The 24,493-nt window shown below is 48.7% G+C and overlaps 9 protein-coding genes across 9 annotated transcripts; 7 read left to right on the plus strand and 2 right to left on the minus strand.

Annotated features, from left to right (window-relative positions):
* Positions 1-1,294: 1,294 nt before the first annotated feature.
* Positions 1,295-1,847, minus strand: M431DRAFT_413061 (hypothetical protein). The gene has a single exon (XM_024914954.1). The coding sequence runs from the start codon at positions 1,664-1,666 to the stop codon at positions 1,379-1,381; it is 288 nt and encodes a 95-aa protein (XP_024775618.1). The 5' UTR covers positions 1,667-1,847; the 3' UTR covers positions 1,295-1,378.
* A 2,189-nt stretch (positions 1,848-4,036) lies between these two features.
* Positions 4,037-5,633, plus strand: M431DRAFT_82673 (hypothetical protein; the record flags this gene model as incomplete). The annotated part of the gene is made up of 3 exons (XM_024923200.1): positions 4,037-4,901; positions 5,067-5,310; positions 5,378-5,633. The coding sequence occupies 3 exons, from the start codon at positions 4,037-4,039 to the stop codon at positions 5,631-5,633; spliced, it is 1,365 nt and encodes a 454-aa protein (XP_024775619.1).
* A 6,036-nt stretch (positions 5,634-11,669) lies between these two features.
* Positions 11,670-13,082, plus strand: M431DRAFT_141686 (hypothetical protein). Its single transcript, XM_024912627.1, has 2 exons — positions 11,670-11,733; positions 11,824-13,082. Exon 2 carries the CDS (start codon positions 11,880-11,882, stop codon positions 12,831-12,833), a length of 954 nt encoding a protein of 317 aa, XP_024775620.1. The 5' UTR covers positions 11,670-11,733; positions 11,824-11,879; the 3' UTR covers positions 12,834-13,082.
* Positions 13,083-13,669: 587 nt separating this feature from the next.
* M431DRAFT_530415 (hypothetical protein) lies at positions 13,670-16,290 on the plus strand. The gene is made up of 3 exons (XM_024920792.1): positions 13,670-15,168; positions 15,253-15,650; positions 15,719-16,290. The coding sequence occupies exons 1-3, from the start codon at positions 14,041-14,043 to the stop codon at positions 15,852-15,854; spliced, it is 1,662 nt and encodes a 553-aa protein (XP_024775621.1). The 5' UTR covers positions 13,670-14,040; the 3' UTR covers positions 15,855-16,290.
* A 306-nt stretch (positions 16,291-16,596) lies between these two features.
* M431DRAFT_413949 (hypothetical protein) lies at positions 16,597-17,873 on the plus strand. Its single transcript, XM_024914958.1, has 2 exons — positions 16,597-17,083; positions 17,156-17,873. The coding sequence occupies exons 1-2, from the start codon at positions 16,695-16,697 to the stop codon at positions 17,706-17,708; spliced, it is 942 nt and encodes a 313-aa protein (XP_024775622.1). The 5' UTR covers positions 16,597-16,694; the 3' UTR covers positions 17,709-17,873.
* A 683-nt stretch (positions 17,874-18,556) lies between these two features.
* On the plus strand, positions 18,557-19,640 carry M431DRAFT_413971 (hypothetical protein). The gene has a single exon (XM_024914959.1). The coding sequence runs from the start codon at positions 18,794-18,796 to the stop codon at positions 19,487-19,489; it is 696 nt and encodes a 231-aa protein (XP_024775623.1). The 5' UTR covers positions 18,557-18,793; the 3' UTR covers positions 19,490-19,640.
* A 115-nt stretch (positions 19,641-19,755) lies between these two features.
* On the plus strand, positions 19,756-20,382 carry M431DRAFT_82303 (hypothetical protein; the record flags this gene model as incomplete). The annotated part of the gene is made up of 2 exons (XM_024923153.1): positions 19,756-19,940; positions 20,010-20,382. 2 exons carry the CDS (start codon positions 19,756-19,758, stop codon positions 20,380-20,382), a joined length of 558 nt encoding a protein of 185 aa, XP_024775624.1.
* A 1,240-nt stretch (positions 20,383-21,622) lies between these two features.
* Positions 21,623-22,170, plus strand: M431DRAFT_507612 (hypothetical protein). The gene is made up of 3 exons (XM_024918990.1): positions 21,623-21,805; positions 21,906-22,005; positions 22,073-22,170. The coding sequence occupies exons 1-3, from the start codon at positions 21,694-21,696 to the stop codon at positions 22,101-22,103; spliced, it is 243 nt and encodes an 80-aa protein (XP_024775625.1). The 5' UTR covers positions 21,623-21,693; the 3' UTR covers positions 22,104-22,170.
* A 151-nt stretch (positions 22,171-22,321) lies between these two features.
* Positions 22,322-24,182, minus strand: M431DRAFT_83140 (hypothetical protein; the record flags this gene model as incomplete). Its single annotated transcript, XM_024923274.1, has 2 exons — positions 22,322-23,871; positions 23,939-24,182. The coding sequence occupies 2 exons, from the start codon at positions 24,180-24,182 to the stop codon at positions 22,322-22,324; spliced, it is 1,794 nt and encodes a 597-aa protein (XP_024775626.1).
* Between the last annotated feature and the right edge of the window lie 311 nt (positions 24,183-24,493).

Consider the following 24,493-nt stretch of genomic DNA (forward strand, 5'->3'; position numbering starts at 1 on the left):
TTCAGCCGTCAGAACCAGTGCTCATAGTCACAGTCTGAGATCAGATGATGACCACCTTCAATTCTCTAATACTTCTACGTGAGAAGCAAATAAGAGGGAACTCTCTTTCTGACTGGCCCCAGCCTTGAAGGAATAGGTCAAGATGCTGGGAGAGCGAGTTGACCGAGAAGCTCTTCGTTGTCCCGCTTACCCCGAGGCGACGTGTCGGAAACTAAGGATGCGGAATCAAAACATGTTGGTCGTCATCCTTCTCATAGACATCGAGAGAAAGAACTATTCGTACGAATAGTGAGAGTTTGAGAGTGATCAAACGGCCGCCGGTATGTATTAGATAATACCTCGCAGGATCACTTGACTTCCGGCTCTGGCTACAGCAGTGGCGTTTTATCATCGCATGGAGTCTCGTCTGCCAAAGCGGCCGCTCACTTCGATGCAACTAGCCAGCTAATAACAACCCGAAACAGCATACCACCACGGAGTAACGGACGACACCTATCGAAGAACAACAAGATCAGAAGACATCAAATTGGGATGGGGAGGCGACATAGGAAGGGGGACGCACTCAAGAAGGCTATGAAACAACGGAAGCATGAAGGGAGCGGCATTTACTTCATGTGATTGCCTCCAGATGCTGAGGTCAGACGTCCTGTCTATGGCATTGCGACTGTGGTAACTCGACATAGCTGACAGACGCTCATAACGAAGCTCACCAATAGGCCTTTTGGAGGGGTCAGCATCGACCACCTACAAATGACATGCCATATCAAGAGTGTCGAGTTTCCTTAAAAAGAAAATATGGCGTCACCATGCAGGGCAACATCGAGACGTCGAGGCTGATTGACTAAGGAAAGCTAGAGCAATGCCAGTCGTCGAAGCTAGAGTACAACGAAACCTCGAGAGCTCGGGCTCCTCTTGCCTCTATTGGAGCACAACACCCCAATTGGAATAACCTCAAGTAGAGGGTGCAAGTTTTTGCTCCGAGTGATGCAGCGAACCCACTTGTTTCGGTCGATACCAAACCCAGCGTTGCCTCCATATTACCACACCTCCACGCCTCTCTTGAGACGTCGAAACCTAAACTGCTCGCGGTTTGGCACACCGCCACCTCGAGGCGTGTTAGCTGGCAGATTATATGCGGGTTCTTGTCACATTCAAAGTCAATATCGTGAAGTGGTTGTGGCACGTGGTTCGTCAACGGTGCGGGCCTAGAGTGTCATGACGATGCTTAGGACGACGGCAGCGACGGCGAGAGCGAAATGGATGCCACCGGCTATCTTGATAGGCCGTCCTTATTGTCTGTTCACCAGAGTCTGCCGCGGATAACCTCTCTTTGTACGACCTGGAAGGAATCTTTGGCAAAGCGGACTGCATGTGATGGCTAGCTCGCCACGACATTGGATTCAGCCAGTCCGGGACGACGACGGCGTTTCTGCAATGAACTGCAAGAGATGGAGCTAACAGCCAGCAGGTAAACGCTAGCGAGTGGCGCTCTTCTTGTCCTCTTCGTTACTGGTCCGCTGCGTGTCAGGCACAGCAGCCAACGCTTTAGGAAGAGAACGCACAGGTACCAGGTGGTGTCTTTTCTCTTGATGGGGGGTACCGACTTTGGAGACTCACCGGGTCCCACGTCTGGCCGTCCGCGCATGGAAAAGCTCACGTCGCACATACATCCATTGACGCCCTCGACTTGCAGCTGCAGCGTGTATACCTGTTGGTTGCGAATGCCTCCGTGAATTGCGAGCTCCGATACGCCATACTCTGCCGTTTCAGGCACGCCGTCTGGACCATGGCATACCCTGCGACACTAAGGCCGTATCCGCAGTGGAGATACAAAATATGCATGCCAGCCTGTGGAGCATCGTGGCAGACATAGCGAGCGGATAGCGGACAGGCCTGGAAGAGGGGACAATGGGGCGGATGTTTTGCGCCTACAGTAGCATTACAGTAGGGCGATCGCCGGGGGAGGAGGAGGAGAGAGATGTGGGCGTGGGCGTGGGGAAAAGAGAAAGGGGGGCGCGAGACGAAGATTGGAAAAGAGAGGAGAGAGAGAAGAGAGGAAACAAGGAGGCTCGACAATTTGACGTGACACGAAATAAACTACAGGTGCTTGATGCCTGAGGGATCAACCGCTAATTACTCTGTACCCACGATACCGATCCGATAACAGGAGAAGCGCTCGAAGGAGAGGCCGATAACGACGGAGAAGATATACGCATACATTGGATGTCTTTGGCTTGGGATGGCCGGGCAGAGGACAGGGGAAGACGGGAGCTAGACAAAGGAGAATAGAGTTTATATTTTGTATGTGAGGACATGGAATTGGGCCTCTGGGAGAGAATCTTGAACACTGATCTTGTGTGTACATTAGGTAGCCAATGATACCTAGATACCTCGCTGCAACATTGGGGATGTGCCATTGAGCTCTCAATTGCTTCCAGGTTCCGTCCCAAGATTCTCGGTCAGCATCAAATCTATATCCGAAGCTCTTTTGCCGTTAATATTCTGCTTAGCGCAGTCCAGATTGGCGTCTTTGATCGCGCGTAGCTCGGCATCGGGTCGCTGACTACTACTAAGGAGGAATGTTCAAGGTTTCATTACAGGGACCTTAGTGCATGTAGGTACATGGAGGTAAGGTACTGCGCTGCATTGCTTTAGTAGAGCACGAGGTACGGAGCTCTGCCCGATTTATCATCCGTGGATGGATCAATGGCTCAATGGATTTTGTTCTGGTACAGGGTAGTGCTAACCACCAAAATTGTACCTGCCTAGGCCCCTCTGGGGATCGATCGGACATCTCTCTTGTCTCGTTTTTTGCTTTTTCTCGTCACTTGGAGTGTCTCTCCTAATTTCCTCCGCCCCGGGCTGGGCTGCATGTGCTTGGCTTTCGTCTTTTCTCAGTCTCAGTCTCTCCGGGCCTCATGTTGGGCTACGCACTCGGCCTGCTAAATACACGCCCCCTCCGTGTCTCGATTGGCAGCTCCAGCATCTTGTTTCCTCGTCAACTCTTCATACCGATGCACAACGGCTGCTGCATCCGCCACCATCGTGGGCATATCCTAGCCCAGGGTTGCCCTGCCCTGTCTTTGCCCTGTCTTTGCCTTGAGCCCCTGTCCTCTCCTACCAATCGATCTGTTGAAGAGCTGGCAGTCACTGACACCTGGTCATCCGCAATGGCCACAGCTTGTCTACTTACATACAGGCACACAGAGGCGGAACCCACACGATGGTTCTGGGCTCGCAAAAGTCCGTCCTTCATGCGTCGTCATACGTTTGTCGTACCACCTGTGTTTTCTCGTTCAATTCGGTGTACTTCTTCAGTTGTTTTCTCTTTCCTCTTCCCTCTAGCCTGTATCTTTCACGGCGGCTGCTCTTCTTGCCACAGACTGGGGGGTGTGAATTATAACCCGAGCTACAACCCAAAAGGGATACGTATCTTTTCCGTCTAATGCTGAGACTTGAACCCCCAAACAACCTCCAAGACCCAGATCCGCTAGGCTCCGGCAGCTGACAGACTACACCGGGTGATAATGACAGGGAGGACTAATGTACGGAGTGCGTACAGTACGTTACCTAGCCGGGGTGTTTTCGCGTGTCTTGGGGCATTGCCTTGCAATGCCCGTATCATCATTCGCTGCTAGATGGCTTGGGTGTTAATGCTTTTTTCTTTCCTTTTTTTTGCACGCCGATCTACAACACGTCAACGCCTTTAGTCAAACTTATTGGGAGGCTCCCCAAGTATAAAGCTCTGGTCATTCCCCTCCTCTCATGAACTCGACGCAGCAAGCAACTCAAGACAGCTTTCCAGACAGACAAGAACATCTTCTTACTTCTCAGTTTTCCCTCACCATTTCTTCATATAAAAATTCCATTTGGAACAAGACAAAAAGACAGAGGACAAGACACAACCGTCTCATCCTCTTACATCTCAGTAGCAACGTTTCTTTGCCTCTTCAAGTTGTTAGTGTAGACGCAATTCAGTACTACCTTTCACACGATGCATATCGTCACAGGCTCAACCTCTCAGGCCTCAAAGCCAATGTCTACTCCCCCATCACCGAGGCAGGCACCAGACACTGAGCCAGCATCCCCGGCTTCGTCGGCCTCCTCCATCCAGAGTGATGTGCCGTCAGTTTTGATTGTTGGCGCCGGGAATTTCGGCGCTGCAACGGCTCTGAGCCTTGCCAGGAGAGGTGGCTTCAAAGTCACGATTCTTGACACTGCTCCTTATCCAAACCCCAGAGCTGCCTCGCACGACGTCAACAAGATCGTGCGAGATGACTATCCAGACAAGCTCTATATGCGGATGCTCATCAGGGCCATGCCCATGTGGCGTGCGGACAAGCTCTACAGCCCATGGTACCATGAAGTCGGTATGCTTAGAGCTGACGCATCTGACTTTGGTGAAAAGAGTATTGCTTCATACAGGGCTGTTGGAGTTGCCAACGAGGCGGAATTCCTATCCGTTGATGAGGTGCGGAAACGCTGGAACGGTGTCTATGCCACAGCAAATTTCGGCAGCCTGGACAAGGTACTTTACAACCCCACGGTGGGGTATGCGGAGGCAGACAAGGCATTGCAGGCCGTCATGCAAGCTGCAGTCGACTTGGGTGTTGAGTACGTGGTTGGCGAGATGAAGTCGCTCGATCTCGGTGCTGACGGCCGGTGCGTGGGGATTGAGCTCGCCAATGGCGATGCCCTGAGAGCGGACAAGGTGCTGCTCTGCACAGGTGCAAGGACTGGCTCTCTCCTGGCCCAGAGCGCCCCAGAGAACAAGCAGCTCCACATCGGTGACCGTCTGGTTGCAACAGGCGCCGTTAGCTTCTACTCCAAGCTGCAAGGCGAGCAGAAGGAAAAGTTTGCCTGCATTCCCGTACTAAAGAACTGCCTCCCTGAGGTTAAAGGTGCGTTGTACTGAGAAACGTCTGGTTCCTCAACGGAACTGGCTCCCCGCCCCCCCTCTCCCCACTTCCAGCACCAGGATGAGGACGCTAGGATTCCCTTCCTTCAGCTGCTCGTACAAGCATAAGACAACGGGAAACAGTCGCTAACAATGATATGAGACACAGGCGAGGGCATGTCGATCCTCAAAGATGGGACCATAAAGTTCAACTGCGATATGTGCTTCACCAACTACGTCGATAACCCTATCACAGGTGAGAAGATGTCCATGACACCTGAAGCATCGGACTACAACACGTGGACCGGCCCGGAATTCGTTCCCTTCCTCAAACAGTGTGCTAGGAAGACGTTTGATGGTCTGTATGGCAAGGAGGTTGAAAATCTCCCCATTGAGTCGTACCGTATTTGTTGGTAAGATAAGCCCCTTGTTTTCCGCTTGGGCTTTAAAAACACACACTTACACAAGTACCTATTCTAGGGACGCCTCTACACCGACTCATGACTTCCTTATTACGCCTCATCCTCACTGCGAAGGCTTGTACGTGGCTACAGGTGGCTCCTTTCACGGCTGGAAGTTCTTGCCAGTGATTGGTGACTACATCGTTGATATGCTGCACGGCCTCCTTGGTGCAGACTATGCAGACCGATGGGCGTGGGACCAGAAAAGCGGTGATGGCCACTCTGCCAACCCGACCTATCAAGTTGTGGGAGATTTACAGCAATGGATTTCGTAGGCTCCAGAGCACAGGGCGAGAGCAGCACACACAGTCACATTAGATTCATACCGGAAACGGCAGGGGATGAAGGCCGGGGGTTGGGACAGGGCCAGCAAAAATGGGCGGTTCGCTGAAGAAATGGTATACGCTGGGGTCATGGCAGTAACTACTTGTACACGAATTTTTCTCCCTTAGGTATTTAGTTTTCTTTTATTTATGCTGTCAATGTTTCTTCAATTTCGAAATAAAAATTGGCCTCGTGCTTGTAATATCATTGAATTTTGGGACACGGCGCTTACACGGGAATGAATACATGGGAATCCCAGGGAATCCCACCCTCCATCTCAGAACAGCGTTTATTATTCCCTTTTATCTTCAGCTGCCTGTTTTCATATCTACTTCATAACTGACATTAAACGACTTGAAGTCGTCATTCTCGGAAATTTTCAAATAGACTGTAGCTAAAGACCGTGGGAGGGGTCGGCATAGACGGAATACGGTGACACGGACGTTGCGGCATAACGAGCACAGTAGCAACCGCATGGATAGGGCTTCAGCCGCACCATACAAAGCCCCGCGATGTTTGGGATATGCTGGGTTGATACAGATCGGGGTCAGGAATCAAGTCTAGATTTGGCCTTCTCCATCATCTGCTTCAATGCGCATGAATGATGATTTCATCAATTCCCAAATGGACGGCGCTATTGATTGCTTTCCTTTTTCTCGTCTGACAATCTTCGTCTACGGGATCTTGCCAAGGCATTCCGCCGGGAGGTCTGTCACTATTCACAATAACAGACGGACCTGCCTGGCTGACAGCCGTTGAGGCGCCCAGCCTAAGCAAGGCGCCTATGACATGATGAGCGAAGGAGTCCCCTTCTAGCCTCGTCAGGAGGTAGACTTCATTGGGGTAGCTGTTCTATTACTCGTACACCCTCTTCGTAGAGGGGCAGCGAGACTTGGGCCAAGGTATCCTGATATGGCGCGAATCGCGAAGGCGTGGAGCTTTTAGACGGATAAAAGCTTGACACAAAGGTTTTGTCAACCAATGCCCTGAGCTGAAGCGTGAATTGCTTTTTTGATGTTCGGGGTGGTTGATTTTTTGGACTAAACGGCTCATGTGGTGAAAGATCCTTGGCCCGGATGCTGCTAGCGTTGAAATGTAAGACAAGACCTGTTCTTGTATTGGTTTGTGAATGGGAGGAGGCTTCAGTTGTCTGGGCGCCGTCCCTATGGGGAAATTAAAATGGTTGACCGACAAGCTGAAGGACGCAGGGTGTAACCGTATTGACCTGTGTTACGAGTACTCGTATGCCACTCGTCCGTGGAGCGGCTTGGGGTGGGATGGGGAGGGCAGGGGTATTTGGCGGTCTCGGTTATTTATTTTCTTTTTCTATGTTTTTGCTTTTTTTTCGTTTGCTTGACTCAACACGCATGGCATGGAAAGCCTCCGCGCAGATATCACAACGTTGAGGTGATTTACCCCCTTCTTTTCGGGGGCCGTTTTCTAACCTTTTTTTGACTCATTGGCCACTCTGAGCTGAAGGTTGAATGAGACAGAAACTATCAGGGATAATGATGCATGTAGATGTGCCGCATGCACGATTATTCGATTATGCAGTGGTAGTAAGTGATAATGACAAGTTGCATATAAATGAAAACGGCCTTCTCGAACTAATACCTTTGATGACGCCCATCAGGATTGGAGAGGTACTGGTTACAGGACACAAAATGCAGAGTAACTACGGAGTATCACCGACTCGTGTGTCTTACTCCCTGCTGGAATTTTGTGTGCGCGTAAATGTCCAAGGCTATCCTGGAAATTCCTCAGCCTGATAGAGTGACGTACATGGATGTTTGCGTTACAAAGACCCTGATTAAATACCTAGTTCCGATATAGCCAATCGCCATGTGTGTATCCACGGAGCTGCCTCCGCCGGTCATTTACTGACGTATGTATCCTTTATGACAGATCCCTGGTGCCCGGTGCCCTTCATTAGATGGATTACTTCAAGTAGATTACTTGGGAGAGGGTTTTGAATAAGACACCACGTGTGAAATGCTGCGATTACGATAATGCAATGAATACATTTAGACTAGATTTGGGGCGAAAAGGGACATGTCAAGAAGTACCTAACTCACAATAGGGAGACAAGGTGCAGCCCCCCCTTGTTATGGATGTACCGCGACGAGGAAATGAGCTCAACCAGACACGGCACAAATAAATCAGACCATTTTTGTGCATGTTCGGATGCGTATACATGGCTTTTACTTGCATTCGCACAATTCTGAGGAATCTGGATGAAAAGGTGGTAGTACAAAAAGAGGAAAGGAGGTTCTGTTACGTAGACAGCTGAACAAGACAAAACACTCTCCCCTAAAGGCGTATTTCGGGAAATGAAGCAAGCAAGGAGTCAATTAGACTAGATAGAGGATCAGGGACGGACCGCATACGAATGTCCCGAGGACCGAGGAGCCAGTGAGGCGGATGATGACAAGGTCTTCCTCCGGCCACAGTGCTAGATTATGAAACTATCTATATGCCACTGAGATCGAAACAATGGGATTTCCTGGTTCCCAATATAGTGGTTCTTGTTCTCTCATTTATAATCCCACACCATCTAATGGCGTTATCTTGGGGGTGCAAAAGTACTGCTGCAACTACATGCCCCTACAGATGGTGGTTCGCAATACTGCATGATATATGCCGTGTTTGTGGGATGACATGTAGTCTTGAACGTTCTGGTATTTGCTCACATGAGATCCTTGTCCTGGTTCCTCCAATCACCACTCCAACACAGAGTACAAAGATGCACTCGGTTAGGTACAATGAAGTGATATATCACATATCGTGGGGTTGCCGTACTCAAGCCAGCTGAATAGGACGTCATTCGAGGCATAACCTGCATTACGGGTGCCCCAATCCCACTCCTTCATCCGCCGTAGCCGCATAATCTCGGATACCCTCATGGTAAGACTAGCATGATGCTATACTGATGCTGGGTGTGAGAATATGAGGAAGAGCAGGCTTAACCCGGAGCAATATGTCCAGGGTACACTGAGAAGTCAAGACTAGATCTTAAGCATACGCCCCTACTTGTTGGGTCTGTAACTACGACGGAGACACCGATTCTTGGATGGGGCGAGTCATTGGAGCTACATGACGGTTACGGAGTACACTCTCTTCGATTCACATGCTTCACGCTGAGTGCCTCGCATTTACTTGATCCCTTAGGGCACTTATAACTAGTCACGAGTCCAATATCTTGTTGTTTACACATCCAGTAAACTACTAGTAACCATAAGTCGATGCTGACCTACCACCTCTGGTAGCTTCACTGGATGAAATGTATGATACCACATGGATTAACAACGCAAGAGATAAAAGATAATGTGTATATAATATCACAGGAGTGACACTACGCAATAAGAAGCGAGACTTGCAACTCAACATAGTACACTTCACAAAGTGGATCAGCTTGAACAAGATATGTTGGGAAAACGAATGCAAGGATCAAGGTTCACATCCAATACATCGCTCTACACTAATAGAGATGATACTAATGCTTTATAGCAATGATAGGCTGGGAATAACTGAATGGATTTCAGGCTGAAGCCACATGGGCCAAATATAGATCTAAGACATCAGGCGAAGGCCGGGTAGGTATTTTGAAGGGGCCGGACAAGAAAGGAAGGGGAAGGAGGTTGTTTACATGATGATTAAAATAGCACTAGAGAGGAGGCACGGCTCGTTAGTTTTCACCGGCGTATAGCTTCTTTCTCATCCCTTTCTTAGTGAAGTTGCTGGGAAGTCATCTATAAGTTAGTGTGTGTTTGGGGCGAGTGATATGGATGAAACGATAGAACCGCCTTAATTAGACGACTCTTCCGTTCAGATGGGCAGGGAGTAGGTCTATTGATTGCAGTGTGGTGCTCTATGCTGGGTACAGAGCAAGCTAAATCCTGATCCTAAGCCAGCTGAACAACTGCGGAGCCATTTATATGAGGCTGTTGGTCTAGAAGGGTCCAGGTGCTTGGTACCCGCTCCCGATCTCAACGTTCTCCGATCGCCCGGGAGATCGCCGTTTTGTGCATCGGGGTGGAAGTACGGTGAGTTTACCCTGGAAAATGGGATTGGAAACCCGTTGTTTTGGCAAACCCGAAGATGGCTCTTCCATCCTTGATGTGCTCTCCATGATCTATTCGGCAATTAGATGCGTAGAAGGCTTTCTTGAGTGGAGCAATTCTTCTCATGGACAGCTTGAAAACTGTATTACAGCCCATACGTGCTTAATCATTGTAGTAGCGAGCATAATAATACACTATGGATGCAGACTCATACTTAGTACTATGCATAAAATACATGAAATTGTCGTGAACCCCGTGACACGATGTTTTACTTCAACTAAGAGGTAGCATCTTTAGTTAAGTTTCCGTGTAACTCCAAGTATAGGGACTAATTTAATGCTGATGATTCGGTTTACTAGCCTTGAAGATTTAATAATATTTAGTTTACAAGTTATACAGCGGACGGCAAGAGCTTGACTTGAGAACTTATATCACTATATTAAGATCGTAATTCTAGAAAGCTTGACTTGGATTATCACAAGATAACCATACAGAGATAGGAAGAGAGGCAACAAAGAGGACATTGCTTGGCAAGCGCATAGACACCTGAAAGCCACCAGGAGATTGTGATCATCAGAAACAGGGAAAGCCTGTCAGTCCACGAAGTCAGCCACGATTTGGTACTGAGCCTTCGATTGTTATTACTGAGAAATCCACACCAAGGAGAAGAAGATATTATAACTTCGCAAACGTGCTTCGCAGATTTGCTTAACTATTCTTCTGTCTTGGATGCAGGATTATGCTGAGAATGTTTGGCAAACATGGGAGGCGCTTCATCAAACGAAGAAGATGCTCTGTTTCTTTAGTAGATACTTAGGTATCTGCTGCTGGATCTCCCAAATACATCTACTTTCTCCCATTATCATGACTCTCTCTTAGTATTGGCTACTATAGATATATCTCTCTAATATCTGATACTATCACTGAAGGACTGGGTAAATCTAAACTTGGCGCACAAGATCCTAGATAGTCAACTTGGCTTACTCAATTGCCATTGTTATTTTATACTTTAGAACATTATATGTCACCGTATGTCCCTTTTTTAACGGGAAAAGGCTGTTGACAACTTGCGAAAGAGAGATTTTGCGGTAAGCCATATTTAACTGCGGCAACTTGTATATATAGGATAGGTTGAATAGTCTGTATAGCATTAGGATGACGCGTCGAGTGCTTAACTAGCTCACTCGTTCCGGCGTCGTATTGTCCTGCTGTAAGATTCTGATGTCGATGCAACACTATCTCGGAGGTTTGGAGAAGGCGGGCCGAGGTGGCTCGGGCATGTAACTTGCCGGAGAGGGTCGAGCTAATGGAAGGGCATCTCTTCCAGGCTCCTCACTTTTTACGCAGTAACATTACAATAAGAGTGAGTATTTTGTTTTGAGTACGAGGCTGGTTCAACGACGGCCCCACTGGCAATGATGGCATATTGCACGGTCTCATCTTACATGCCCATAAACATTCGAAGAAGCTCTCATGAATCGGAGAATTGCAGGGTGAGAAATAAGCCGCGCCGGTTTGCAAAATCTCCTTCAGCGAATCCTTGTTACATTGGAATTAACAAAGTTAAAGTTTTTTCCCTCTCTTTTAGTCTCCGGTCGGTTCATATAATTGACTATGGACCCATAGCGGGCCGAGTTTGCGGAGAATCGAGAATCGAGAAAAGATCAGCATACAGAAACAGACAATCCGCACATATCCCCCACTACAAACTCATCTAGAATGGTGAGCGTATTCTCTTCATGTCTGTGTATATTCATTTTGCTGTCTCTGCTTTTCTGCGAACCGCTTGCGTGCCTAGACCAAGTGGCCTCTGCAGTGCGGAAGATCTCGCTGCCCCACGCGTCTTTGATGTAGATAAAAGCAGCAAATGAGCGGGTCAACAGGACGATACCGGGGTTTATCTGCAAAGTTGATTATTTATTATACCCTCATTAGAATTTCTCTCGTAAAAATTGCGGTTCTCCTGCTGAAGTATTGAAGTCTCTTGCCCGTAAGTTTGTATTTAAAGAGTCGACGGCTCTGCCTGCGTTCTCGTCTCCACAACCTGTTACTTGTACAAACTGACTCTTCTTTCACCTAGTCAGCGTCTTATAAACCATCTGCTTATTTCGAACATTGCAGGATCTCCAAGTCATCATGGCTCCAACTATTCTGATTATCGGTGCCACCGGTAACACCGGCAAGGGCGTCGTTCGTGGCCTTCCCGCGCTACTCAAGTCCAGCAGCACCAAGTACCGCGTTGTTGCCCTCACCCGATCCTTGAATAACTCAGTGGTCAAGCAACTTGCAGCGGAGGTGGATGGTGTTGAGTGGCTAGAGAAGGATTGGCCTGATATTGACGTTGAGTGGCTCAAGGGTCAGGAGGTAGTACGAGTCTTTATTGCGCCGCACACCTTGCCTCACCAGTTTGCGGACGAGTCCACCCTTTACCTAGCTCTGCTACAGGCCGGTGTCAAGTATGTTGTTCGGGTATCGACCTTTGCGGAATTTATCTCTCCCACAAATCCCACGCCATATGCCCGCTCCCACTGGGCAGTCGAGAACCTGTTGAGTCAGCCAGAGTTCAAAGAGCTACAGTGGACATCACTTCAGCCGAATTTCTTTACCCAGTACTGGCTGGGCCCTGCTTTTGGCTTCATTGCAGAGTATAAGCAAACGGGAAAACAGGGAGTGCTGCCTGTGCTTTCGTCAGAAGATTCTCCTGCGGGATTGATTGACCCTGAGGACATTGGCAATGTTGCCGCCCATCTTTTGGCTCTTGATGATGTATCACCCCACAATCATGGCAAGTATGTTCTCCACGGCCCTGAGGATGTTACCGGAAGAGATATTGTCACGATTGTCGAGGACTATATTGGTGAGAAGGTCGAGAATGTGACCTACTCGGCAAAGGACACTTATTTCAGCGCCGTCAAGGGTATGGGTATCCCTGATAAGCTTATTCCTGCTATGTTTACCACCGTCGAGGCCTTATGGGCAGGAAAGTGTGCGCGCGACTATCACCCAGCCAGCAAAGAAGTCATGGCACTAGCACCTCCCAAAACCACAACTGTGGAGGCGTTCAAGGCCATGCTGGCAGGATTTCCATAATGTATGTAAATAGCGTACAATGTGGTATATAAAAACGATATAATTCTGTTGTTTCTCATGAGACTTCTTATTCAGAATCGCGGGTAAAGGTAGCTGTTGGGCGGTTGGGTCTGCGTAAAGCTGCGACTAGGGTTATCCATTTCTTTCGTCTACAAAGGTGTGGCTCTTTTCTCTTCTTGATAGTACATGGGCTGAGAGTATTTTAAATATTATTTACTAGACACAAGATCTAGGGCTACGTGTTTGGGGAAAATGTGCACGGATCTCAGCCATATAACATCTATAAACTCATTGGCATTGGTCTTGAGAAGTGCAGGTCTGCTAGACAAACTGGTTGGCTATGAAATAGAGGTATGAAGAGAGTCGATTGACAACTCGATTAATAAACTACTTGCATGCACTAGACAACTCCGAACTCCCAACTTGGAGTCGTCAGTTGATCATTCAACTCAATAATGAATGTGGAAATGCCATAGGCTGGGGTGGTGTATTTTACAACGGATTATTAGCGCATCTACAGATGTAGGTCTCAGTTTAAGAGCGTGCAGCTTCCCTTCAATGTCGCACATTGCCATCCTTTCGATTCCGAGGCTATCCTTGCAAAGATATTAAAAGATTCCTCAAATAATTACACACATGTCTCCCATGCTCCGCGTACCATCGGGATAGCTTCCGTGGACTTTATTTAGCATTTCCGGGCATTGTTGACGGAATGATAAGGAAGCCCAAATGCTGACCTCTTATCTGTGGCCAAAGAGCGATGGCGTGCGAGCTCCTTGCACTCGCGCCATGGAATTTGGGTGTCTCAGAAGCTGGCCTTTGTCTGCCTTATTAATCGAGCCAATCGCGCAATAAACTATTTGGCTGACGAGGGCGCGTCTTGTGTGCGTGTCACGCTGGCCCTTGATGGGCATGGGAGCCTCGGATGACCTGGGAGTGTGTGCGTGCGTTTCATCCTTTGTTCGATTTGATTTGATATCCGGGCTGCTGTGATATGGCTCTGGGTAGCAATGCCGTTTCGATGAACCAAGCAGCACAGGCCATTGGGCAGTGGCAACTCTGTTTTTGTGCCCGATAAGCCTACTGTGAAAACAGAGTTTCGTTTGTGTTTTGCGATATATACAGGTACCTTGATCAACAGGACAGTCTTGAATATTACAACTACAAGCTCCGTGTCCAAGGTTACCTCGCCAAGCATCCATACATCATGGCTGGCCGTGATATTGATGCGGATAGCGGAGAACAGCAGCCGCTGCTTCAGAGCTCTCCAAGTCCTTTGTCCTCAGGACCAGACGACAACAAATATGATACGAGAGCGACGCTGAGCGAAACAGAAAACGCCGCTGGCGATGTTCATCCGTCTCGGGCCATCGAGGATGATGTGTTACCAGAGACATCTACTCTCGGCCGAACATTAAGCTGGCAGAGCGCCTACATCCTCGTAATATCCAGAGTCATCGGTAGCGGCATATTCGCGACACCTGGAGCCATACTCCAGTCGGTAGGCAGTCCTGGCCTGGCACTACTACTATGGATTGTCGGCACACTTGTCGCAGCTGCCGGTCTGGCCGTGTCACTCGAGTACGGCTGCATGCTGCCGCGATCTGGGGGCGTCAAAGTCTATCTCGAGTTTACATATAGACATCCGCGACTTTTTGCAACGACGCAAGTCGCCATCAATGCTGTTTTCCTGGGATTTACGGCAAGCAACTGCGTCATCTTTAGCCGTTACGTGCTGTTTGCATTTGGTGTGGAAAATGGGAGCGCTTTTCTTAATAAAGGACTGGCCGTTCTCCTCCTCGTCGCTGTAACGGTCATCCACGCCGTGACTCCAAAAGCAGGTATCAAGATACAGGACTTCCTTGGCTGGATCAAGGTTGGAATCATCGTCTTCATGATTTTTGCTGGCCTCTACGTCGTGGTGTTCCAGCCGACGCTGGATACCTCGGTACAACAAAAGAATCCGTTATCATGGGACCATCTGTGGGACGACACTGTTTGGAACTGGGGTGTCATGTCAACATCACTATTCAAAGTGTTTTACGCATATGCCGGACTGGACAATGTTAGCAACGTGCTGAATGAGGTTAAGGATCCCGTGCGGACTCTGCGTTCTGTAACGCTGACTGCCTTGTTCACTTCTTGTGCCATGTATACCCTTATTAACTTGGCATACTTTATCGTTGTTCCCCTTGATGAAATTAAGGGGAGCGGCGAGCTCATTGCAGCTCTTTTTTTCCAACGCCTATTTGGCGAGCAAGTGGGTAGAAAGATCTTGACTCTGGCCGTTGCTCTTTCAGCAGTGGGAAACGTTTTCGTGGTTGCATTTGCAATGGTAAGTGTTTCAACCACACTGGCATTTTCACCCCAAAGGAAGACCGGAGAATTATATGAATCTTTGCTGACGACTTTGTATTAGGCGCGATTGAAGCAAGAGATTGCTCGGCAGGGCTTTCTTCCCTTTTCCGATATCCTTGCTTCGACGAAGCCTTGGAACTCGCCGTTGGGTGGCCTCATCGTCAACTTTATACCTTCATTCTTTGTGATTGTGCTACCACCCACGACGGAGGTATACTCCTTCATCCTCGAAGTGGAGGGTTACCCCGGGCAGGTGTTTACCCTCGCCATGGGATTCGGCCTTGTGTGGCTACGATATAAACGACCGGACCTCAAGAGGCCCTATAAAGCATGGTTACCAGCTGTTATACTACGAATTATCCTGAGCATTGCGTTGCTTGCTGCCCCGTTCTTCCCTCCCAAAGAGAAGCCCTCTGGAGGACTTTGGTATGCAACTTATGCAGTGGTAGGGATGGGCACGTACGTTATCACCTTTCCTGATAGAGCTTGTTGATGAACTGACACTGACTTTTGCCCTATCTCTTTAGTATTGTGGGTGGCGTCCTATATTGGTATGTCTGGACTATTCTTCTGCCTAAGTGGGGAGGGTACAAGTTGGAAGAGAAGAGCGAAGTGCTTGATGACGGAACAGCTATTACAAGGCTTGTGCATAGCTATGAATGATCTAAGCTGAGCATATCTATATTCACGGCATCTACTAGATCGGGTTATTTTACATTCATAAAAACCCAAAAGCTCCATATTTTTAGATTCTGCGTGGTAAGCAGAGCTTGAGCTTGAGAGCTATCTCATGATTTGGCGACTATTTGGTTTATCGCAAGCGTTGAATTGTTATAAATTGGGTATACTGTTTACTTGGCATGATATGTATTTTTAATACTACCAAATTCATCAGTACATTCTCAGGATTTTCCGCAATTCCGCAGATGGTGTTTCATGGCGATGATTCATCAATCTGTCCATCAATCACAAATTGAGAGTTGGTTGTCGCTTACAACGCGTCAGCCGTAGGAGCAAGATTTCGGAGTAGTTCAAAATGTCCTGCCGGATCAAACTCTAACTGAGCTGCCACATTAAGGCCCAATTCATGTATCTTGGCTGCAGTCCCCGCTCCTTCGCGCTCCTTCAGGCAATGCCAAACGCGAGGCTCGCAAATACAGATTTCAAATCAACCCGCTTACCTCGGAATAAAGAGCTGAGGGGAAGGGCGTGTCAAGTCCTGATTATGACGTTACGTTTCGATTGGATTGGATTGGATGTGTACTTTTGGGTTGGATTATCAATCCCTTCTGATGATGGGTGGTAGAGAAATGGCGTGCTCGCGGGGAATGCTTGCAAGACCCGATAGCATATATATCTGTATAGTGTAGGGCGTGTGACAGTCTTCGGCTTGTTATAAGTCGGTGCATACGTACATACTGTACTCTCTCACCTTAAAACCCATAAATTGAAATAACAGCTTCCCACACTTAATCTGTAAAAGTCAAACTAAAGAGAGAAACAATGGCGGCCGCTGCAGTTCAGAGTGCTATTCCCAGCTCCGGCTTCAACTCCGTTCAAGGAGTCCAATTCCAGCCACAGCTTGATCAACAAACGACTTACAAGAGCATTCCTAAGCACGACGTAAACACCATTCTCAACTTTTTCAAGGACAACGAAGATGGCTCTCCTCCTGCGCCTACGTACGTTGGAAAGCCCGAGACGTATACCAACCGGCCGATTGCGTCGCATCAGGTAACCATCCACGACGTTGCAGGAGAAGAGGACAAGTACACACTCGACAAGAGCGGATTCCAATTCCATCGCCATACTTCGATTGAGAAGGACTTTCTGGATGATGACCAGATCAAAGCGAAATATTACCCTGAGACGGAGCAACTCCTCAAGGATGTGTAAGTCGACTTTCATGTCCTCGCGCCTGTTCTTTATTTCTTTTCCCACTTACGCTGACAACGGCCATATAGAACCGGAGCATCCAAAATCTTCATCTTTGATCATACCATCCGCCGTCACAACCCTGACGACACTACTACCTCGGCGAATTCGGATGCAGCCCTTCGTGGCCCTGTCCAGCGAGTCCATATCGATCAGTCTTACACCGCGGCAGCCTCCCGTGTTCCGTTTCACCTTCCCGAGGAAGCAGAAGAGCTTTCCAAAGGCCGCGTACAGATCATCAATGTTTGGCGTCCGATCAAACAGGTCCAACGCGATCCCTTGGCAGTTGCTGAGGCGGAGTCAGTTGTAGAGGAGGACCTGGTCCCAATTGGCCTGATCTACCCTAACCGTAATGGAGAGACACTCAGCGTGAGGTATAACGAGGGACACAGGTGGTTCTACAAATCCGGCTTGACACCCGAGGAAGTCCTCCTCATTAAGTGCTTTGACAGCAAGACGGACGGAAGAGCACGACGAGTGCCGCATACTGCATTTTCGGACTCGACTTCACCTGCAAGCGCGCCAACGCGGGAGAGTATTGAGGTCCGAGCGCTGGTATTCCACCCAGATGATAGGGAATAGATAGATGTAAGATGATGATTTGATGGATGATTTGAGATTCACAGCATGATTTGTTGTAAATGTATGCGGGACAAGACTGGAAGAACCTCAATTGGATGGAAGACCGTTTATTAGTGAAATTGAAATGTACTCTACACTGCTCAGACAGCTAAAATATATGATGATGACACATAGGCCTACTTGCCACGAAAGATGATCTAAAGATTACCTTTCAGATTCTATGTTTAGAGCCTTGCTCGGTCCACAACCCACAACAAGCAAGGGAATGGGAAACATTGCGTGTTATTCCTGTGTCGGAAATAAGGCTGCACAGTATGTATGAACTAATGTATGCACTCTGCACTCTGCGCTCTGCGTTCTGTACTCTATCTTCTGTATACGCCCCCCTTCAACCATCAATGCGAATGCATGTACTCGTATGCCAACAAGCAGCTCAACGGCGTACCGGAACAGAGGCGAGGCGGTGGAGGCCCGGAGGCGGGATTCAAGTCCCCCGGCGAGCTTTGCGAATCGCGGCAAGGGCCCGCCTCTCCGCTATGGGGCGAGTTGAGAAGCAGCAGGACGGAGAGTACAAGTACAAGCGATCATAAGGGCGGTGATGCTAGGCGGTAAGGAAACGTTTGAACATCAAAGGACGATGCATGCAACCCTATGAAGAGGGAGGGCTGCTGCTTACATGGATGGTAGTACATGGTAGGCATCTTGTTTTGGCTCGTGTCCGGTTGTGGGGCTCATCTATGTAAATTGTTTACACATTGAGTCTGTGTTCAACTGTCTTCCATTGCCAATGTAAGATGCTTAGCGGTTAAAAAGGCTCCATGCTACTAACTCTTAGTCCGTGTTCTGGATAATAGGCTACGAAGCTCTCCCGTGCCTGTGCCTGTGCCTGTTATTCCCGCTCCCAGCCATCTCATTTTCAGCTGTCGAGAAGAGGACCACACACACAAACCAAAAGAGCTGCCAGCCACCTCGAAGCAGCAGCGATACCGCCCTCTAATAATATCCATTATGGCCCCTCATCGTGCTTTTCCCTGGACTTGTACTAACAGCCCGGCTTGAACGGTTGCTGCAACGCGCGCACTTGCATGGCCAAGTACGTACATGAGCTGTCGCATCGGCTTCTGACAATTGCTCCTCTTTTCCTTTCCAAGGTTCTCCTTGTTTTCACCTGTCACATCTCCCAAGCACGAGTTCAGGCGGTGGGAATCAATAGTCTCAACAGAAACCATCGTACGTCGAAGCTTTTTCTCAACGGCTTTTGCCCCCCCTGGTTCACGCCGCCCAAAAAAACTGACGCACATGCAAGGGGAGGCCTGAAGATTCATTCGACCGACATTCTCTCGACCAGATTTCATCAATCAGTGCTCGACACGCTTCTTCCAGCAGTGGGGGCTTGGGCTCCGTGCACCGCAGCTGGTTGGGCGCTCAAGGTTGCAGCAGCAAGGCCAAGCAGACCTAGACCCAGGCTTTTGGGGGGGAAACCCGCATCGAGGGCCCGGCATCCGACAGGGCGGCTGGGGCTTCTCTTGTTTCTGATCGTCTTCTGGTCTCTTTTGCCTTGTACCGGTACATGCTGGAGAGACAGAAGGGGAACATCAGACGGACAGTCATCAAAGGACGCGGGACAAGGACCAGACGAGGAAGCGGTAGCTCCGCCGTCGTGCATCAACCTCACCTATCGGAACCAACGAGGCGACAGAGCAAGTCAGCTGTGGCCCCTGGGAGCTGAGTCTTGTTCGTTATATACCGACATCTTGTTCCAAACGATACTTGGACCATAGACGAAGTGACAGACACATGCAGACATAGCCATTGACCTTTTCGAAATCCATCCACGCAATCAGCCAACGATCAAAACTTCGTCCCCCCACCATCCTCGATACGCAGCAAGAGCCGATTATATACCTATACACAATAAGGAGAGGTTGACACGAAACGCCTAGAGAGCGTTAGCTTATATGTGGAGGCAGAGAACAACAGCAACGAGCAAGAGTACGGGCCGTAGCAACACCAATTCCCCGTTGTCATGATGGCGGGAACACGCTCAATGCTGAGCGGCACATCTGTCGTCTACGAGCGCAAGGTCGTGACGACTCACATCCGAACCTACAACTGGCCGCCTCTGCAGCTCAATTTCTGGATCTTCGTCATGCTGCTCTGCTCTGCCACCATCATCGGCGTCTTCGGAAGCTTCATCCAGATCCAGAATCAGCTCGAGCTGCCTATTCCTTGGTATGGATTACCACACTCTCCCTCGTCTGTTAACGAAGTAATTGGATACTAACGTTGGTTGCCTAATAGGTATTTCCCGTACTTCATCACCGTCGGCGCCATTGCGATCCTCTTCATATTCGGCGTCTTCTGGTTAATCGCCCAACGCCGACTGTTACCCGCCATCGTCATGATTGGCGCCTTTATGCTCTTCGTCCTATGGATCGTCGGTCTCGTCGTCGTTTCGCTCGAGCTCTGGGGGCCCAACGGATCCATTCAGAGCACCTGCAATATGAACGTTTTCAACCAGAATCCAAAGGGCCGGACGCAGGAGACGTTGGCGTGGCTGCAGCAGAAGATGATCTGCCAGTGCTGGGACCTGGTCTTTGCCATGGCCTTGACGGGAGGCATCTTTCTGTTCTGGGTCATGATTATGGCTTACCAGGTTTTTGCCAGGTCATGACACTGATGCCAGACGAAGATGGGACAGGGATGAGAAGCAAAGAAACAAAGGGCGACGATCGATTTTCTATTCTCCGTTTTATATAAAAGCAGGCAAAGTGATGCAAGCTTGGTCTTTCACGCCAAGCTGTGGCCAATGGCGAAGCCGAATCGTTTAGGCTTCAATCTCTATGGCCGGACGATCATTTGGTATAGACGAAACGAACAAGGCATATTTCATGAGAGACGATGAGATATTATCGTATCTCATGCTGACGCCATGATGGATGCCGTATGGATATTTATGGATGTTGGATGATTTTGGACGTTTTAACGTTTACATGCATTACGAGCGGGCGTTGGAATTTGGGTTCTGCTTGGCTGGAGCTCTTGGATTTGCGTTTTGAGACATATTACTATGGCGGTAGATTTATTCTTGGCGGATGGGAGGGAATTATAATTGGTATACATGGGCGAGGTTAGCTGTAATAGATGATGCAATGGGCCATCCACCGAGCTGCAGAGAGCAGTTATACGAGTTTAAATTAAAAATCCAATGCGAATATAAATTAACCAATCATTCAATCAACCATAGCAAATCTAATTGAAGGGTTCTGCAGCGGCATATTATATTGGTGCAAGTGGCTGCAGTGCCTTTATTTGTTGCGCCGTAGTCTTCATGTTAGCATACCAATGAGTTTACTACTTCCTCCTCCCATCACACACTTCTACTTGTTGTATCTAAAAATACATATAATCATAGACTAATCTTCCATCTTATCGTAAGATTATGATGCCGGATAGCTGATCGATACAATTTCTCAACCATCTCCGAAACTTGGCGGAGAAAAAGACAGTGCAGATCCGCATAGGCTATGATGCAAGATCGGCATCAGAGCCACAACCATGGCATCTCTTCGGGGCCCCAATTTTCCCAATAAGCTTCCACCTAGTTGGACAATCCGTTGGTTCCAGGAATTCCCCCATCACATGCGTTCAGCTTGGTCCTGCACGCTATGACGTACTTAAGATGAAAGCAGCATCATCGCCATGCCATGATTCGATGCGTCGAATGAGGCACAGCTTTACTGTACAATGGCCGCTCCGTCATACTTCCAGGTACCCAGGCTTTTCAATTCCGTCAATAATGCCGTCAGCCATGGCTGCGATTGATGATTGCGATTGGTTCCCGTGAATAAGCCACGGAGGGGGGAAGAGGATATATAAATGAGCTGGATGCTCCCCTCAAACTATTCCCTTGTATCTACATCTTTACAATCAAACTCTCCATCTCTATTCTTATCATTCCAAGCAAATACATCTACTTCTCACAATGGATTTCGTCAACAAGGCTATGGGCAAGGAGGAGCGCTCCACTCAGGGAACTGCTCCCGCTGCTCCCCAAGCAGGCGGCCAGGTCCAGAAGGACGACTACGCCGACAAGGGTAAGCCATCTCTTCTCTTCAAAGGAACTTTACCATCTCTTTTCTTTTCCTTCAGTGTGTGAACAAGACCATGGCTAACACATCGTGTTTTGGGCTTTAGCTTTTTCCATGGGCGCCAAGAAGAGCGGCCACAACATGGATCGCAACACCCAGGAGAAGATTACGGATGCAGGCCGTAACATGTACGAAAAGGTGACAGGGTAAGTAAACACAGAACATTAAAACTTGAGTTTGAATATGGGCGCTGATGTTGTATCCGCCATTTAGAAACAAGGTCGACCCCAAGTGGTCTAATTAATGAACGGACGAGTTATGATTTACAACAAGACTGTACAATAGTAATAATAACATCATATCAATGCCGCCTACTACTGGCCACAATTGTTTTTTAACGGTTCATCTCGCAAGTGAAATGAAATATTGTTTCGTCAAAAAGTGACTATCCATTCATATCATGAGTAGTTCCACTCTCGCTCCATCTATCGTACAACAAAACGCCATGCCATCGTGAAAATTCTAAACCTGCATCATAATAGCGCCAGACCTCACATCTTCATCCTCAACATCTCCATCGTCATCGTTCATCCTGCTCAGCATCTGCCCATATGTCGGTCGGAACGGCCATCTCATCCACGCCTCCAGCATCTCGGTCCACTGTCCCTCGTTGATGCCCCTCGCGCTTAACGATCCATGCCCTGTCATTGGTACTCCTCCACGTGAGGGATCTCTTAAGCTCGGCACCTCTGAAAAAAGATCGCTGAAACCAGGCCACAAGCTTTCCATCGCCTTGTCTGCCGGCTGGAGTGACATGCTCCACCAAGACTTCAGCATAATATCCGATATGTCACCGGCGTGGTTGCTGTTGGGGCCGATTTGTCGGAGCAGGGGATGCATGGCCTTGGGCTGGATATCCAAAAGGGCCGTTGGCGAATTTGGGAAGAACTCGTCTGGCATGGCTTTGAGTGGCTCATATTCTCGGCGGTCCCAGAGCAATGCAGGGGGGGTTTGGCGAAATAGATGGTAGCCATCTCTCACGACGTTGAATTCCATTCGCTGATTCTTCTTCAGGTTGTCGATTTTCTCGTTCCAGGCTTCATTGGCTTCCACAAACGCGCTCGTGTTATCTGTCCCCATATTTGATATCCTCTCGTGTTCCTGGAGTAATTCAAGGTACATTTTGGAATGGTTAATCTCATATTTCTCTCTGCTCCGAAGACTCTTTAGCCGGTGAGATAACTCCGCGGGCTCCTCTTCAAGTTCGTGCTCGAGATCCTCCAGTTCCTTCTTGAAAGGCCGGGGGACATTAGGCAGGCGAACGCCGGCCAGCTTCTTGCCTATGAGATTCTTTGATTTGAGTGATTCCTTGTACATCTTGACTTCTCGTCCCTTGGGCACCTTGAGGCCCAGTGCTTCCATCCTGGCTAGTGTATTAAGGGCGGACTCCTTGTTAATCCAATCATCGCGCAGCGCAGTACGATTTTCAGCTTCCAGCTCTTGTCCCGCAACTTCGTGAATCCACTCGCACGCAAGCTCGGCTTCGAATGAGCCTCGCTTGCGGCGGTTTAGTGATTTGGGAACGAGTCGGCGCTTCTCATCGTCACTCACCCACAGAAGCATACGAACTAAGCCATATTTCTGGAACAACGAGGATGATTTGATACTGGACATGAACTGGTACATGACCATGGTGCTAACGCTGTCGAACCCAAGGAAGGCTTTTTTCGGATAGCTGGATAAGTTTGCTGTGACCAGTAGCGTGTCGTTACGTATCGGCTCTGCTTCCCCGGTAGAGAGCGATTCTTGGTGGGAGAGTTTCGTCTGTATCATCTCAAAGAGATCCTTCCAAACGATTCCGGACTTTGGAATCAGCTGGACATTGTCTTTTGAAGTCAGATCTTTGAGAAATGGGCTGTACAGTTCGGCGTCGAGGTCCATCATGATGTGATTCCGAGGCTCCAAAAAGTCATGAAGCTTGCGACTCCATACTCCTGCTCCTGGATTCAAATCAATCAGGTCGCATCCCCTATGGCGTTCCAATGATGTGCCCATGTATTGGATGATGTCGTCTGAAGCACTGGTCAGTCGTCTATCATGTTATATAAAAGCGTGAGGCTGTTCCAAGGTGACGCATACCACAGAGCCCTTCGCTTACAATGTTTACCCTGTGAGGCTCTATCGCTTTTGGAGCTTTGCTCGCCTTTCTGCCGCCCCTCCTATTCCATATCCCTGTTTCCGCAAGCTGTTTTGCTACGGGGCTTGTCGCCTTGAGCATATCAGGAGCCTTTGCTTTAGTTGCCGCCCCCCGAGCAAAGGTTATTGAGGGCTGGTGCAGCAACCTCGCCAGACTTGTACGTCCATTATTAAGACGAAATGACATGAAGAAGAGAAGAAAGAGGCTAATTCGGGGTGTTGATGCGGTATGGAAAAGAAGGGTCAAACAAGCTGCAAAATGTTCAAGTTACGGAGAATTCAAGGTGAGGCCCGGTCTGGTGGGGCGCTCACCGAATTTAATGGGCCTCCATTCCACCCACACAGGCTTATTCAACCTTACCAGTATAAAGAAGGGGAGGCTTGAGAACTGCGTCAGGGCATGCATCAAGATACTTCTTCACTTATTAATAGGCGTGACGCTACATGAACCATTACTCCAATGCGAGATCTAGGTATGGTGAGCCATTAAGTAGAGGT

This window comes from Trichoderma harzianum (genome assembly GCF_003025095.1).
Source record: "Trichoderma harzianum CBS 226.95 unplaced genomic scaffold M431scaffold_5, whole genome shotgun sequence".
Classification (NCBI taxonomy): domain Eukaryota; kingdom Fungi; phylum Ascomycota; class Sordariomycetes; order Hypocreales; family Hypocreaceae; genus Trichoderma; species Trichoderma harzianum.

Excerpts from the sequence above, each read along its gene's own strand:
- M431DRAFT_507612 (XM_024918990.1), top strand. The coding sequence starts at position 21,694 with ATGGATTTCGTCAACAAGGCTATGGGCAAGGAGGAGCGCTCCACTCAG. Across the intron at positions 21,806-21,905 it reads GGACGACTACGCCGACAAGG|CTTTTTCCATGGGCGCCAAG; the intron begins GTAAGCCATCTC and ends TTTGGGCTTTAG. Across the intron at positions 22,006-22,072 it reads ATGTACGAAAAGGTGACAGG|AAACAAGGTCGACCCCAAGT; the intron begins GTAAGTAAACAC and ends TCCGCCATTTAG.
- M431DRAFT_413061 (XM_024914954.1), bottom strand. The coding sequence starts at position 1,666 with ATGTGCGACGTGAGCTTTTCCATGCGCGGACGGCCAGACGTGGGACCC.
- M431DRAFT_530415 (XM_024920792.1), top strand. The coding sequence starts at position 14,041 with ATGGCTGGCCGTGATATTGATGCGGATAGCGGAGAACAGCAGCCGCTG. Across the intron at positions 15,169-15,252 it reads TCGTGGTTGCATTTGCAATG|GCGCGATTGAAGCAAGAGAT; the intron begins GTAAGTGTTTCA and ends ACTTTGTATTAG. Across the intron at positions 15,651-15,718 it reads GCAGTGGTAGGGATGGGCAC|TATTGTGGGTGGCGTCCTAT; the intron begins GTACGTTATCAC and ends CTATCTCTTTAG.
- M431DRAFT_413949 (XM_024914958.1), top strand. The coding sequence starts at position 16,695 with ATGGCGGCCGCTGCAGTTCAGAGTGCTATTCCCAGCTCCGGCTTCAAC. Across the intron at positions 17,084-17,155 it reads GAGCAACTCCTCAAGGATGT|AACCGGAGCATCCAAAATCT; the intron begins GTAAGTCGACTT and ends ACGGCCATATAG.
- M431DRAFT_413971 (XM_024914959.1), top strand. The coding sequence starts at position 18,794 with ATGGCCAAGTACGTACATGAGCTGTCGCATCGGCTTCTGACAATTGCT.
- M431DRAFT_141686 (XM_024912627.1), top strand. The coding sequence starts at position 11,880 with ATGGCTCCAACTATTCTGATTATCGGTGCCACCGGTAACACCGGCAAG.